Below are 17294 nucleotides of genomic sequence, written 5' to 3'. Positions count from 1 at the left end.
TATATCTAACCTTTTGTTGTCCTATCACACATGTCCTCACAATAAGTGTTTCTACATCTTTCTTATGTATTGGAAGGCTGCAGCGAGGTCTCCTTGGAGCCTTTTTTTCTCCTGGCTGAACAAGCCCAGCTCCCTTCATCCTTCATAGGAGAGGTGCTCTAACCCTTCACAACCCCTCTGGCCTCCTTCCAATCCTCAACAGAGTATTCCAAATAGAGCCTCATGAGGAAAGAGCAGAGGGGGACAATAATCTCTCTCACCCTACTGACTAGTCCTGATTTGATGCAGCCCAGGATGCTGCTGGCCTTCTGGGCTGCAAAGCATACACTGCTAACTCAGAGTGAACTTTTCATCTACCAGAACCCCCAAGTTCTTCTCTGTAGGGCTGTGAGTCCAACTTCTCAAATCTGTCCATGTCCTTCTGTATGGCACCCCATCCTTCTGTCACGTCAGCCATGCGGTTGTGGCAGATATAACCACAGTTACACACATCAATCCTCCTGCTGCAAAGTATTATCAGATGAAACTTGCTTGCCTTGTTTACATGAAGGGTCCATTTCTAAATATTAAGATGATTGTGTGGGTAGAAATGGATAATAACTAAAAGTATTAAACAGCATTGTAGCCCTCATGTATTGTTAGAATGCATAGTATATAGAAAAAACAGTAAAATTGACTAACATAGCTAATGATGATTTTTAGAACTCTTCAAACAGCATCCCATGTCTGAATTGTCATTTGTGTGAATAGATCCTAGTCAAGTAAAATCATTTTAAGTGAATAAAAGGATTAAATGAATAAAGCATCAGGTAAATACGTTACAAAACATTACTTGAAAACAGACCATGTGATTTCTTTTGCTATTGATTACATGTTAGATAGCATGCAGAGCTAAGCCCTGAAATATTAGCAGCTAGCAAGCTCTCTGATTGTTATTACATACTTTTGCATGACCTGCCATCACTTCCCAAGATGAAGCCAGTCCTGCAGCGACAAGTCCGTGTTTTGTAGTTGCTGCTGAGCAGACAGATGTGTGAACATCCCCCTGGCATTCCATATGGGTCCACCTCACATGCATGGCTTCTGACTGCAGAGAGTGAAAAACAGCACGATTGAAATCCATTTGAAGTAGGATAATTATATGCTTCAGTGTGTAGAAAGTTTAGACATGGAAAAAAAAAAAAAAAAAAAAAAAAAAAAAAGGAATTTTCATCACGATCTTTCCCAAAATATAACAAGGTGATTTTAAAGATAATATTCAAGACAGACAAATTGGCATATCCAAAGGATCATCTTGTGGCTATCAACTCTAGGAGGTTATTGCTTTAATGAGATTCTGAAGTTATTTGCCAGGCAGCAATCTCCTGAGATAGCCAGATTTCTTTCCCTTTATTTTTGTTCAATTTATTTTATTGGTGAGTTTTGTTTTCTTTTTTTTTTGTTTTGCGAGCTGTCCCACCCCAGGTCACTATTTGTTCAACACTATTAGAAAGCATCTTTCTGTGGAAGACATCTATGCAGAAGCTAAAGAACAAAACAAGCCTTGTAGCACTTTTCCTGCATTTGAACTGCTGAAGAATTTAAAGAATTTCTTTCCCATGATATAGTTTTAAATGCATAGCTCTAAATTAGCAGAATAGCTTGTCAAGTTAACTTTTTACATTTTTTAAAGGTAATTCTGATCAGAAGACAAGATCTATCCTTTTACCTTACACTGGCCTACAACTGAACAACAGTATTTTAGCTCTTCTACTTCCCTTCAAGCTTTTTAGTTCTTTCGTAAAAGTAATCCAGAGGTTTAAGGTCGGTATTGTTAGAGGTATACAGAATTTCCACCAAGTTCAGACAACCTTTCCAGCAAATCTTGAAAAGCAACGAACATGCCCATTCAAAACAAAAGAAGCTGCAGAGTGAACAAAGGGCAGGAGGAACAGAGTAATTAGAGGAGGCAACACGAGATTACACTGTGCTCACGTGTCTCCAATGTTCAAACTGAGTCCCTCAGGGATACGCAAGGGGAGCCTACAGTGAGGAGAAAGTCTTTGCTGCCTCTATCAGACACTAATATCTGCAAATCAGTGCCTTCAGCAATACAGTAAAATTAGTTCATCCAAACTCCACTGGTTTAGAGATTTTTTTTTTTTTTTTTTGAAACTTCTCTCAGAGCAGCCAGTGTGTTTAATAACATTGACATTTATCACCAGAATTGATGTGTTAGCTTTTTATAACCAGCAATCATCAAGAGGATTCTAGATTTTATTGCTAGAGTCATATCAAAATATGTTAATTGATAAAATATCACTGTAAGCATTTTGGATCTTGTTATCCTATAAATCATACTGATGTTCTGAGTGCAGAAAAAAATAGATGACTGGATCCACGATTCAAGTCATACTGGACATCTGAAATTGATATTTTAACAAAAATTCTGAGTATTTAGAAGTTTCTAATTCCAGAATCAAATGGAGATTGAAGGCCAAAGATGGCGTTTATTCAAGCAGGGGAAAAGTGAGTACCAATTCCCCCACTGTGCTGGCAGTTCAGCAGGCTAGCTGCCCAACTTCCATTCATTTTGGCAACCTCAAAGACTGAGGGAAGGAATTGTGAGTCCCTCCAGGTTTGTACTCTATGTCAAAAGCAGATCCAGAGAAAGCAGGAAATCTCCAAGGTCTGAGACCCAAGCAGGTGGGTGGTATTGGGCACCTAACAACTCTGAGAGCGTTAAATCCCCAAAAGGCTGTATGCATGAAGTCATAGAGCTCGCAAAGCAGAACTCATTGGCAGCTCTCCAAGTTGAATGCTCAGGAATCAGTTTTTGTAGGAGCTTAGGGAAGCAAAAAAACAGGCAGTGAAAGACACAGGAATCTAGGCAGATGAAGTTGTAGAAAATTTTGTAGCAGTAATAAGTTTTAACTGCATATTTCTGTAAGAATGCTTCCTTGAAAACACACCCAACTGATAACTGGTTTTAGAATGTGGAATTTTCATCTCACCTGATGTTTGAGTTCTTTTCTGGTACACACGGATCTCCTTTGCATTTTCAAGTCTGGTAAGGGACCGAGCATCAGTGCCATTATATCTGTTTATTTGCCAAATACTGAAGTTATCTGAATTAACTGCATATAAGTAGTTTTCAAATACTGTCAAACCACAGAGATGCCTAACCTGGAAAAGAGATGGAAACAATCATTATTTTAACTGAATATTTTTAGATATTCATTTAGGTATACATTTTATAAGCATCAAATAATAATGTCCAATGCACAGATCAAACTGTACAAAATAATTTATGAATATACTGATAAAAATCAGTGAAAAAATGCAAACTACATCACAAACCTAGTTCATATGTTTGTAATCATAGAATTGAGTTGAAAGGGACCTTTAAAGGTCACTCAGTCCAGTTCCGATGCAAATGAACAGGGATGTATAAAACTTTTCTAACCTTAAACAAGCAGGGAAAAAAATGCAAAATATTTACCACAAACCCATTCATTTATTCTTAAAATGCCATGGGTTCTCCATCTTTTCAATTAAAAACTCTTGCGTGTTGTCTTAAATGCAACATAATACATTTGCATTAGCTAATGTTAATTAAAAATTAGTAACCATCATTAACATTAGCTAACATTAACTAATAAAATTAGTAAATACAGATAGTTTACAGGTTCATTACATGTATTTTTTTCACTGTGACATAATGAAAGCAATGTCACCAGACTTTTTTTTTAAAAGTAACTAACTATAATGGTGCTCCTTTTGTGTTCTACCGTTGAATATGCCTATGGTCACACAGTACTGCTTGCTTAACAACAAGCAAGCTCTATTTTTTCATCTCTAATGTGTACAACTACACTGATTGAAAGTTACTTAAATACAGTTGGTTAATTAGCCAATGACAGCTCAAACATGATGTGTTTAATTATACAGAGGTTGTGCTTGATGTATGGATTTAGAAAATTCAAAATTGAGCAATTTTGAAAGCTGAGCAAGCTAAAGAGAATTTGTTGGCAAGTGTTCAGACATTTACAGGCTGAAATTCTTACTAGTGTAATCAATAAATTATTCACCACAGAGTATTTACTCAGCTCATTTACTCAGAAATTCAGACACACTCCACAAACCAAAACTAAAGATGATCCAAAAGCTGCCGTGCATCAAATATTTCAGTGGTTCATGAAAACTATCTCAAGTTGACCAAATTTTCCATCATTTTCTGCTTTTAAGCAGTTAAAAATTAAATGAATAAATAAAATCAATGGCAATATTTCACTAAGACCCAATAGGAATTCAATCCAACTACAGTAAAACCATAAATGGAAAAGAAAACAGATTTGATAACGATGAATCTGTACCAAATTTCTGTATTCTCCTCTGCATTAAAATTCTTTCTTCGCCGTTACCATTAGTTCAAAGTTTAAAGCTTTATTATTTAACTCCCATAAGAACATTGGAATATTTACAATTTTAACAGTGTGACTCTTTTTATAGTGCAGAGTATAAAATCTTAGTTATTTTGGAAGTTTTTACTTCTACAGATTTTCTGCTACCTCACGCATGAATGGAAATGTTGTTTGTTACAAAGAATAGCCCTTTGAAAGCCACAAAGGCTATCGATCAAAAAGCCTGTATATTTGGAAACCATGACTTCTGCTATGCTTGTACTTAGGAAATAAACTTTAACCTCTGAAATTTGTTGAGAATAGTTTGCTGGCTATGTTAACAATTTGTCATTTGGTGATTGAGCAAAGAACCACAGCAGAACGAGTAAAATACTTGTTCTACGTGCACATCCTGCACACCCTGTTTAACCTCAAGCAGAAACATGTATCCAAGGTATCCACACCAGTCCCTATAGTCTGACTAGCAACCAATAATGGTTTGATCGCTGCAAACTTTGATTTTCATGAGCCTTGCAATTGTGTAGAACTGCTAACTATTATTCTGCTGCTCTCCAAACTGAAACAACGACAGCTTGATATAGTCCTGCTCAAAAGCTTCCAGACTCAGTGTTTGTATTTATGACGCTGAACATCTGGATCAATTAAGAAGAAAACATCACTACCATTCACAAAATATGATTTAAGGTCACTTTCATTGGTTTGAACAGGTGAATAACTTCTGCTGTTCTTCTGTTTCTTTAACATTCCTCCACCAGTTAATCTTCCCTTCCTGAATTGACAATATGTTCTTTAGTAATTTATTGCCTGGTATCTTCCCATTGCTCCATATTTTCCCTCCTAAAGTCTTCTACAATGGGAACTGAGACTTAAATGGTGCGTTGTTGAAGAACTACAAGGAAGTTCATAGGTTGCAAAATGTGGCTAAACTGCAAATAAAACAAAACATGCAGTGGATCTTTTAAAGTTTATTGACATTATACATGTTTGTATATTGATATTATTACATTTTCCTACATTTTTTCAAATAAATACCTACTTGTCTCCCTTTTATGACTGTATGCCTCTTTCTCCCTTCATAGTCAACAACTTCCACATTATCCAGATAAATGTCAACCCAGTACACATATTTATTGATGAGGTCTAGTGCAAGAGCAGTTGGCTGTTCAATTTTAGAGTCCACTATCCATGTTCTGTTCATTCCATCCATGTCACATCTCTCAACCTTGGCAACATTCCCATAGTCTGTAAAGAAAAGCTTTCTGTGGAAAGAAAATAAGATGTTGTGAGTTTCAAAAGGTGCGAGCATAGCACAAAGCTCCCGGTGGCTCTGTGCAAAGCAGGATTTCATTCCTTGTCATTTGAGAGACTAAATTTATTAATAGTCAACAGTGATTAACAAAGAACTTCACCATATCTTCTAAGAAATCCACAGCTACATATTTTCTTTAAGTAGAATATACAGAAACATACATAAAGGAGCATGAATGAATTTCATTATACCTCATTTAGATCCTTGATGGAATAATTTTGTGTTGTGTTGGTTTGCTTGTTTTTGTGGTCAGTGTATACATGTATAGAGACTATAATGAAATCTTAAATATATCCACACAATCACTATTAATTACAAATACTAAAGAGTGACAAATCCAGGAAGCACTTAGATGGTCTGGAGAACAATTCATTACATATAAGGTAAAGCAAATACGGTAATTCATAATATCACGTTTATGAAAATGTGTTTCTAAAGAAGATGTACAATGCATCATTGTAGTGCATTTATAACATCTTCAGAGGCTGACTGGCACAGGGCTACCAATTGAAAAACAGTCTTTAAAAGATTTCCAGAAATTCAATGAGTCACTTCATCCAAGAATAAAGGGAAATTATTGAAGATTTAAAATTGCTACTAAATCTTCTCAACACAAGCAATGATTAGTATTCAGTGGATTTACTAAACAAATCAATTCTGATTAACTTGACAATGTTATAACAAGATTAACTATTTGTGAGATTAAATCACATTTGCAAGCAAAGACCACCTTGCCATGACTTTAACATATTATAACAAATAATGCAATTCCAGACTCAATGCTACTAAAACTACCTTGAGAATCAGGATTTCATTTTGCAAATGAAGTGAATTATGTCCTCAATTATTACCATTACTGGTAATAACCCTACATCAACAGTACAAAAAAACTGATATATGCTCATGTTGAAGAACGGTAATTTATAGCCCTGTAACCTATTACAGAAATTCAGCATTCAGAAATATTAGGCTAGAAAGAATACATGATTGCTGTGTAGCGAAATAAGAACCACATCATTCACTATTACCATATTTAGAATGGATTATTATTTATTTAATGTAGACAAAGAGTATTTCATAGGAAAAAAAAATATTAGAACATCAGCCAAAATGTTGAAGGCATAAGAATTATTGGCAGCATAGACAGAGTAGCTGTAAAATGCTAAAAAGAATTGATCACAGAATCATAAAACAGGGCTTGAGGAGAATTTGAAAGGTCACATAGTCCATCACCAGGTCATAAAGGCAGAGTAAACTTAACCTAACATATTACTGAGGGATAACTCCATTCCTGACAGAGAATCTGATTAATCAAAATCATTCTGAATTCCTGTCTTGTCCTTCATTGTAATTCCATACCACAGCTGCACTTTTAGAACATTAAAAAAAACCCCACACACTTAACATTTAAATTCATTTAATCAAAATGTGCATGCTACAGATGATATGCAAAGCAAAAATTATGTCTGCAAAGCGAATGTTTTGTTTGGAATGAAAACAGCCAAATAAATTAATGAGAATATATGTGTGTGTATTTAATCAGCAGTAATAAGTCTAACAGCTATTACATTTAAAATAAGTTAAAACATTGGATGTTGATAATTTGAAGGGATCATATTTAGATTTATAGTAGAAATTTGTATTTTAAGATTCAGTTATTCAAATCAAAGCTCATTTTGCAATCACAGAAGTTGTGCTGTTGCTGTGATCAAGCACACATGTACCTATATATATTTATGCACATACATATAAACACACGTGTATGTTTATATAGGTCCTCATGCACACATACACAGAGGAGCTACAAAGACCCAAAGTTTGAGTTCAGGCTGACTCCACTTGTTTGCTTAGCAAACATCATTCCTACATAAGATTAATGGTTCTACGTGGTATAAGACTAATATACAAAGTTAGAAATGATAATTACCTTCTACAATTATATTTACTTGCACGATTAGGAAAACACTTTTACAAGTAAGTAACAAATGGGTACAGAAAAAAACAGCTAATTTAAATAGTTTTTTTTTCCTCAGCCTTCAGGAATGGGGAAGGTATTTCTTTGTTTCCTAAATATCTGATTTCTATTAACATCATTTGCGCTAAGGAAAAATGTCTCCTGCGTAAATAACATACAAATTTTTAATTTTGAAAAATAATTTTACTTCTCCTGAAGACTGACAATAACATTAACTTTTAACGTAGAGGCAATAGACAGAGCAAGAAAGTAATCACCTAACTGTTGCCACATGATCAAAGCATAATGAAAGTTAGGAAGTTAGGAAAATTAGATGCTTTACCATCTAAATCTGAAACGCAAGTCTGCATTAAAATACTAACGGATTTTTATAGTAAGGCTTAGATCAGAACTGCATTTCTAACACATGAAGCTGACCCACGGTTACACTGTTTTTTCCTTTGCCTTGGGAGTTCTCAAGGATACACGGGTATTAATTTCAACTTAAGACTAATTCTGAAGCTCACAAATGAGGCTAGATTTGACTTCTCATTTTCTGCAGAGGATGATGAAATCTTTATCAATCCACAGAGCTGTTTCAGCACAAATACTTACCATTTGCATTTCCCTGTACAATCCACGTACTATGCATTAGTACTGACCATGAGGTACAGCTCATTCCATGAGGGGCAAGGAGATCTGTGGTCATTACAGCCTTTATTTTCTGAGACTATGAATGAGGATGCTAGCTGGGGCAGAAAAACTGCAAAATCTTTGGCATTAAATGGAATTTTTTTTTTTTTTTTTAGGCATGTTATTCTTTGGAGAGCTACAGACTTCACGCACAGAAAATTTGAATAATTTCCTAGTTCTTTAAAACTCTAAAAAACACATATTCTGTCAACTTTTAATTAATACCAAGATGGGCGATCTTCTTCAAGTATAGGTGCTTTGCAGGCACCAGATAATAACCTTTTTTCAAACTTGTCAGACTCATTATTTAGTTGTTTTGTCCCAGTGCTCATTCCAAAAGGCTGTGGCAGAATGGCTTATTCTAATGTTTATGAAACACAGAATCACCCAGGTTGGAAAAGATCTCTAAGATCATCCACTCCAACCATCCACTTATCACCAACATTTCCCACTAAACCATGTTCCTCAGTACAACATCTAAACATTTCCTGAACACCTCCAGGAATCCACCACCCCCCTGGGCAGCTAATAACCACTCCAAAAAACAGTGAAGATTTCTCATGACTACATCACAATTTACTAATTTATACAGCACACTATGGCTTCAGCAGTTTTTCTTTCACTTGTTTTCCTTTCTAAATGTATTTCCTGATGGCAAGCACAATTTTCCACTGTCCACTGAGCAGCTAGAGCTAAGCAAATAAAGTCAATCTTCTCATTTCATCAGACAGGTTCTTCATGACAACCTTCTTTGCAGTTATACAAGTTTTAGGTCAAGTTATTGACCACAGCACGGTCAGCACTGGATACATTGCTCCAGAGGAAAGCTCACTGGTATCTGTACAAAGTCATCGTAACTTCCCTGCATCTGATGGAGATTCATCCATCACTAAATGGCATTTGCTATTTTCACAGCTCTATTACACTGCTGATTTACGGCCATCCTATCACCAGCTATTACATGAATCTTCCTCCCTCTGCTGATTTCCCAGTTCTTAGCTTACTTTCTCCAGGCTATGAAACACAATGCATTCCATAACTGAACAGTAAGCCTGAAAAACTGATGGTTGGATTTTTCCAGTCAAGAGTTTGGTTTCAGATAGGAAAGCATAGGAATTATTTCCTCATCTGATCAATAACATCCTTGTAATAATTCAAAATATCCTCAAATGAAAACCCCATGAATGACAAACAGCAACAAAGCCACATTACAAATAAAACTTAATTTAAGCTTAATTAAGAATGCCACATGAGACAACAGTGAGCTTCCCAGTTCCAATGCTAGTGGTCACAGACTCATCTCTTCTCTATCATTACTCTCCATGTTCCCAACTAGCTACGCGGGCCTCAAAAGACCTGCTGCTCTCTTCTGACAAAAGATATCTGTCCTCAATACAAATTTCCTTTCAGACCCAGATAGTTACTTAGTTCAGCTGTAAAACATTATATGCCTCCCTTACCATCCTTGTGTTCAGTTTTTGTTCTCCCGTTGGCTTCTCTTTATTGCTTACTTCTGTTTTCCAAGCTTTCAGTCACAACATTCATAATCCACCCATGTAATTAGCCTTGGAAGAAATGAGCTCTCCTTGCAAAGCTACATTTGGCCCGGTGGATGAGTGAAATCTATTCTTATGCATCTAAGAAACCAAATAACGTGTAGCACAATCAGACAATTCTCAGGGGACAAAGTCTCACAATTCCACAACTCTTTTGGCAAAAAATAAAACTACTAATAAAAAAGAACAATACTACATGGTATAACGAAAAAATGGCTATTTTTTCCCTGGCAAATACAACTTTGCTTTACAGTTGACCACATTCATATGTAGTATTATTATTTTTTACTCATTATTCTCCTCAATTTTTAATTATTCTTTGTAATAGGAAAGAGATACACATAATCGTGCCCAGAAGCTCACACATCTCGTTGCCAGGCCCCAGACTCTAAACTGTTCACTGGATAACTTGAAGCCAGCCTGCTTCCAGTACTCATTGCTCCCCTAGCTCCCAAGCTGGCTCTTATACTTCAGGTGCTCCTTCAATTGATCTTTGGAAGACAAACATGTTATTGAGCCTCTTATGAGGAAAGCAAAGCACAATTTCAGAATTGCTTAGACAGGACAGATGTACTGAAAATAAACTATCAGGTATTTGTAGTATGCTGTGGTTTAAAACCAAATGAAAGAATGGAGAATAAACATAATTTAGTACAATATATATACAGAAAGGTTGCTTTCTTAGACATTGCTACTGTGGTAGACCACAGCCATCCAGATTAAAGGAAAAGCATCGATGGCACGCTTCAAGAGGAGGTGAGAGTAGCAAATGCAGTATTCAGATTTCAGAAATTACATTGAAAGGATCATTACCAAGATAGAGAACTATTCAGGATATCCTGATGGTATTGGTAGAAATCTTGTTCAACGGAAAAAGTAAACGTATGCTTTGGTGTGTATGAGTGATGCCAAGGTAGAAACTTTTTTCTAATTCAGAGAATAGATTATGGTGTGGGAAAAATTCAGAACTGATGTTGTAGAAATGGAATGAAAATTAATAACAAAATAAGTATTTAAATAAGCATTTAAATTATTAAGTATTTAATAAGTATTAAAAAAAAAAAAACTGCTTAAGAATTAATGAGAATACCTTTGACACTGAGTGGAAGCAGCCAGATACACTACAGCACACAGTATAAATACAGCAAGATAAACTATATAATTGAACTTACACATTGGATATATATAATTAAATATGTAATAATTGAAATCATACAAATCATGACAAAACAAGCAACTTTCTTTGGAGGAGATGAAAAACAGCTAATAAATTAAGAGTGCCTGAAAGCATCTATGGGATGGTCCACTCATACACAATCTTTGTAGTGTCAGTCTATTTACTGAATTATCAGCAGAGGACAGATATGAAATCTTGTATCTGATTTCTACTGCATTTAATCTAAATGAAGATTATTTGATATAATTTAAATTGCATTTAATTAATAGTATGTCTTACAGCATGGTCTAGGAACATTTTCCTCTCTGTTAATATTTCAATTGATTTCTGAGTTCAGTAGTTTTATTTATCAACACATGAAGCAAAATAAATCAACCACACTGACTCAACACATTTTTGGTGGTAAACTGGACATGACCCTTAGCATACCAGACACATTAAGGTCCTTGGGAATATGATTTGGCCATAAGCTAGATGATCTTTATGGTCTTTTTCAACCCCAGGCCATTCTGTGATTCTATGATACATAATATTTAAAACAGCTGTGACATATGGGACAAAAGGTCCTTCCCCCCTAAGATAGGAAGGCAAGACACTTTGTTTTGGGGTCTTTTTCCTCCCACCTTTCTAGCATCTATCCATCATGATAACAATAACTTCCCCTTGAAAATTATTGGTGTATTAGATGGGCTAAAAACCAGAAGGCTCTCTAGAGAAATGTTTTAACTTCATAGCTGTTTTAGGAAGGAAGTGATGGAAGTGATAGGTGAATGTTTTGAAGGCTTTATAGTAGTGAAATTTCATTAGAGCTCCTCTGTGATTTCTGCAACGTAAGGGTGGACATATGTTGAAAATGTTCTCAATATTCTAAACTCCTGGTAATGAGTGAAAATTGTAAAATAATAAAATGATATTTTCTCATAGAGAACTGTGGATTTAGCACCACACAGAGAAAAGCAAAGAGATGTGCCTTAGAAAAAAAAAAGTCAGTTAAACAGCTTATTCTCACTGCACAGAGCCTAGCTCAAATACACCATTTGTTTCACAAAAGAATATAGGCAAAACCAGCCAAAGCGAAACCAGATGCTGTAAAGGGAACATTTGTAAGAAAATAATGCTTTTTTTTTTTTTTTTTAAACACAGAAGTCGCCAGTTTAAACAAAGGTTTTCTGATTTGCAGTAAGATAGGCAGCACTGCGACTAGGGAAGAGAGTAAGAAATTGTGAATTTAAGTATGGATTAAAAAGAACCATATCTGGCTCCCTGCTAAAGTAGCTACAAATTGTCTGTTGTACTTCTTAATAAGCAGAGCAACACAATCCAGGAGAAGAGTTCTGTAACTATTTTCTTCCTGCTAAAATTGTCTACCTTTGCTAAGAGAAAACCAAACTTATTTCCATTGTCAGGAAAGAAAACAAAACACGTTTATATAATTTCCTTGGAGACACAGAAATAAGCATGCTCAGAAACGTTATAAAGCAAATGGAATACCATAATTCAGGACAGTGATTTATTACACTGATTCAATTGTATGCTCTCCTATTGTTTAAGCTTATCAAAGCAAAATCCTGTGAAGAATTTATCATTCTTGATCCTTTCCACTTTAGAGGGAATAAAAGCCTTCACAGAATCATCGGATCACCAAGGTTGGAAAAGACCTTAAGATCATCTAGTCCAGCCATCCACCTACCTCTAATATCTCCCCACTAAACCATGTCCCCTAGCCCATTAATTCCTTTTGTCTTAGGGATGGCAATTAAGCATATGTAATGCTTTCTAGAAGTATTAATGACCCTTAAATGTTTTGTCTCTTCCCTTTTTCACCAAAATAAGCTCGCTCTTCAGCATGGTAACCAAAAAGGGCTCTCCAAACCACCATTTCTGGGTACAGTAGGAATAGAATATGAATACAGTAGGATAGAAAGATAACCATACATCTTACAATCTCTTCACACAATTTCTATTTTCTTTCACAAGCTCTTCACAATCAAAGCAAATAGGGAGCAAACCCATACACACTCTAATAAAATATTTATCTTGCTTAATATGAGTGTTTCTGTTTTTACAGTGCAGTACATACAAAATCAAAAATATTTGGCACATGGGCTTCTCCATATTCAGAAAATATTGTGTATTAACACTCAAATCATGCTCTTAGATGTACTTAAATTTATAACTAGAAAGAACACGATGATGAACATATAGATCTTGGATCTTCCTTGTAATTACATCAGAGGACAATTTAATATATTTTATCAGATATACAACATGGAGTGAAATAATTTCAAAGAAATAAAAATTATGTTCCTTCATTGGAAACTCGTGGTCCATCATATTCTTCAAAATCAAGTAGAGATTTTTTTAAGCACAATATTTATGGTATTCTTCTCTGAATGATTTCTTCAATAATGGGATGGTGTATCTTCACCATTTAAAATATCTACAAGAACACAAGTACCTATCAGAATAAGCACATTGACAGAGTTATTTTCAAAGGCTTAATTATGATTGTAATGAAGTTTTCTCATAGTAATAACAAAAAAGCTCAAGACCAGTTTTCTCCTAAACTTAATAAACATTTTCCTTTTTGCAGAAAAAAATAAACATAAAAAATCACTTTTTAAAAATAGGATTTTGGAAAAAAGAACACAGGAAAATCATTAGTTGTTCAGAACTTGCAGAAAAAAAAAAATAAAAAGGAAGAACCCTGAAAGTGTGCTTGATTTCCAGCCTAACAAAATTCAGGCTAACGGGAAAACAATCAGACTACTGGCCTAGAGCTAAGTGGACTAAATTAGTACAGCAAGAGCAGTAGCATAGCCAGCTTTTTAAAGTGGCTATGCAGACACTAGTGGGCAATTTGGGAGATAATTTCCTGAAACTAAACCCACTTCTCAAATGACTCTGTCAGTCCAGTTTTAGAAATTTTAGTTATGAAATTTTTGGCACTATGAAATGCAACAACAAAGCCATTCAGTTTGTTGGAGAGATAAAATTATGCTTTGTACATCACCTACACCCATCACTGCAGATTTCTATGTTAAATTAAACAAGCTTTGTTTTCAAATTTGAAATTTCTGACCACCAACTTTTCCTATTTACATTAGAGTTATTAAGAATGAAAAAGGCATCATTTTTACAATAGTAATTAAGTATTATTAACGTGAAAAATAATTTTTAACAGTTCTTTCTCCTTGATATTTTGTGACCTATGCCAAACTAAATGTCAGTAATAGCTGGCATTTGAGATCCTGTCTCATCTATCTCTTACACAAAATGCTACAATAATCATCATTATAGAGGATTATATGAAACTAATCAAAAATTCACTTTTTGCAAGCTTTAGAAATCTCAGGGCTCCTCCTTTGCATGCAGATTTGATGAAAGGCTAGGCTTATATTCAGAGGTGTAGGTCCCAGAAGCGTCAGACCCCAGCTTTTAAAAAAAATGTTTTAAGGTAATGGTAAATTAGCAGTCAACAGGAAGGATGAGGATTTCTTCTCATCAACAAATTCAAGGATGGAAATTGTATCTGTGGCTATTAAACCCAATTAACTATTTCTTGTCTCTGGAAATCACAAAGGTGTAGACTGTTGAAAGCTGACAGCCTTAATGTGGGAGCTACAACTGTGTGCTTATTTTACTCTTACTTCATGATCTAAGCATTCTTTCACTACATTTATGAGAAGACAACTAGAATGCCGTGCTGATGAGATTGCAGTAGTATGTTCTTTGATACTGCTTGTCCTCAAAGCTCCTGATTTAAAGTATAAAATACAATCCATGACATCAAAGGGGAAAATCTCAGATGAAAACATACACCACTTTGTACAATAAATAAATACACAAAAATTGACTTAAATACAGTCCTTGAAAAATAGGAATCTGATGAGGTTTAAAAAGAGCAAATGTAGAGCCCTGTATGTAGGGAGGAGCAACAACAGGCATCAGTACAGGTTAGAGGATGACCTGCTGGAGAGGAGCTCTGCTGAGAAGGACCTGAATGTTTTGGTGGACAACAGGTTGGCCATGAACCAGCAATATAATCTTCCGGCCAAGAAGGCCAATGGCATCCTAGGGTGCCAAGGGCACAGCAAGCAGACTGAGAGGTGATCCTCCTCCTCTACCTTGTCGGGGTGAGGCCACATTTAGAATACCATGTCTAGTTCAAAGAAGCCAGGAATTTCCTAGAAGGAGTCCAGCAGAGGGCCACAAAAATGAGAAATGGCCTGGAGCATCTCCTGTGTGAGTAAAGTCTTAGCAATCTCGATTTGCTAAGCCTGGGAAAAAGACTGAGGGGGATCTGATTAATGTTTATAAATACCTAAAGGAAGGTGGGAGGCAAATGGATGAGGCCAGGCTCTTCTCAGTGGTGCATAATGATAGGAAAAGGAGAAATGGCCTAAAAATTATCACAGTTAGTTCCATACTAACATGCAGAATAACTCCCTTACAGTAAGGGTGACAGACCACTGGAACAGGTTGCCCAGAAAGTTTTGGAAGACTCTTTCTACGGAGATGCATATAGCCATTCAGCAAAGCACAGAAAACAGAGACAATCTGCATTTGACAGAGCTGATCCTCCACATGCAGCTTCCTAGTGTGACTAAGCAGTGAACATCACAGTTTAGGGAACTACTCTGATCTAACTGAGGACCCCACTCTGTAGGCAGCAATGAGGAGGCACTTAGGGCTCACCGAGAAAACATGCACCTATACTATTATAACAGCAGAATTATTCTGATATAATACTTATGTATTTCTTTTTATAAATTGTCCTTTTTCTTAAGTAATAAACTAATTTATTCCAATGCGAACAGACATTCTACTGGAAAAATTGGTTCAGACACTGTCACTCTTTGCAAGTCTTAATACACCTCTGCACTACAGATTCTTAGCTAGAATATTTTTTTTAATCAGCCGTTACAGAATTACTTGATGCCAGGTAACCTCTTCACCTTTGACAACGTGTAAAGAAAAACAGGCAGTCCAACTTACTCATTAACTGCCAATGAAGTAAATCATTTTGTTCCCAGAATTGCATTTACAAGTCAAATTAAAAACAAGGAATGATCTGAAATAAGGATCACAAACAAGGAATTAAATAAGATAATCCACCTTCGTAATATGATATCAGAAAGTAAACAGTCATAGTACTTCTAATGAAGAACTTAAATATTTCCACGTTGTTCTTTTTGTTTCACTAACATTTAGACATCATATACTTATAAATTTTAGGCATAATTCATCGCTTCATGCAGCTGCTTAGATACTGGAATCTTCAGTACTGCCATTGTTCCTCAACGAAGCCATGATAAGAAAGGAGGTTTTTTGGGAGGGGTCATGAATTTTTCATTAATTTTGAATTCATTGGAATGACTAAGTACACATATCTTCTGAAAGCGGCATTATTCTCATTTTTAACAACTTTACTGCCTATGATAGTGACCATACAAAATACTTTTTTTTCCTGAGAATCTGCAGTCAGATATAGTTTGCATTCAATATTTTACAGTCAAGTCTTCCCTGACAATTTTCAGCAGAGATCAAATGAATCTTTATTAATCTTTCTTGAGCTTCATATTCAGCAAGCTAGCATATTGGTACCAATTATATAAACTACATTCAGACAAGAATTATTGGATGACTCTAGGATATGGCTTATTCACTAATGACCCTTTACATAAATGGGTGGGGAAACTGCTTTTCATTTGTAATGCATTAATAATGATTTAATAGACAAAGATCAGAAAACCCACACTCCACTCATGCATTTGTAAATGCTAAGCTATGAAGCTTTCATTTTGGAAAAGGATAATGACAGTACTGCAAAATTCTGATCATTGCACAGGTAGAATAATAAGTAATTCAATTTACATTGATTTTTTTTAACTATTCTTTAAGTAAAATATGGTATTAAACCCTTACCCAAACATATACGTTATCACAGCACTGATATTAACATTAGCCAGTCAGAGGTAAATTTGATGGATTTATAATCTCTTGAAAATAGGAGAATCTTCATAATGTCATCTCCCCTCAGGAAGAAAAAAAAGTTATTTTTCTTCATACTGATTGTCCAGTCTGGCAAAAAATGTTACATGTATCTTGCAGTAAGAACAGGAACAATCAAATTAATGACAATCTTGCAGCAGCTTCAGTCAGCTCCACTGGTAGGGAATAGCTGTTGTGGTTAGAGATA

At 35.4% G+C, this 17294-nt stretch overlaps 1 protein-coding gene across 5 annotated transcripts in view; it reads right to left on the bottom strand.

Moving 5' to 3' along the window:
* Positions 1-17294, bottom strand: part of LRP1B (LDL receptor related protein 1B) — a 584143-nt gene that overhangs the window by 202002 nt on the left and 364847 nt on the right. For all 5 annotated transcript variants that reach the window (XM_048952659.1, XM_048952661.1, XM_048952662.1 and 2 more), the window contains exons 8-10: positions 5440-5662; positions 2994-3165; positions 944-1087 (exon numbers count right to left, since the gene is read on the bottom strand). In XM_048952659.1, the coding sequence (XP_048808616.1) occupies positions 944-1087; positions 2994-3165; positions 5440-5662 (539 nt within the window). The remainder of the gene's footprint in view (positions 1-943; positions 1088-2993; positions 3166-5439; positions 5663-17294) is intronic.

Source organism: Lagopus muta, chromosome 8 (genome assembly GCF_023343835.1).
Source record: "Lagopus muta isolate bLagMut1 chromosome 8, bLagMut1 primary, whole genome shotgun sequence".
NCBI classification, from domain to species: Eukaryota; Metazoa; Chordata; class Aves; order Galliformes; family Phasianidae; genus Lagopus; species Lagopus muta.
This window is presented reverse-complemented; position numbering and strand designations above follow the sequence as displayed.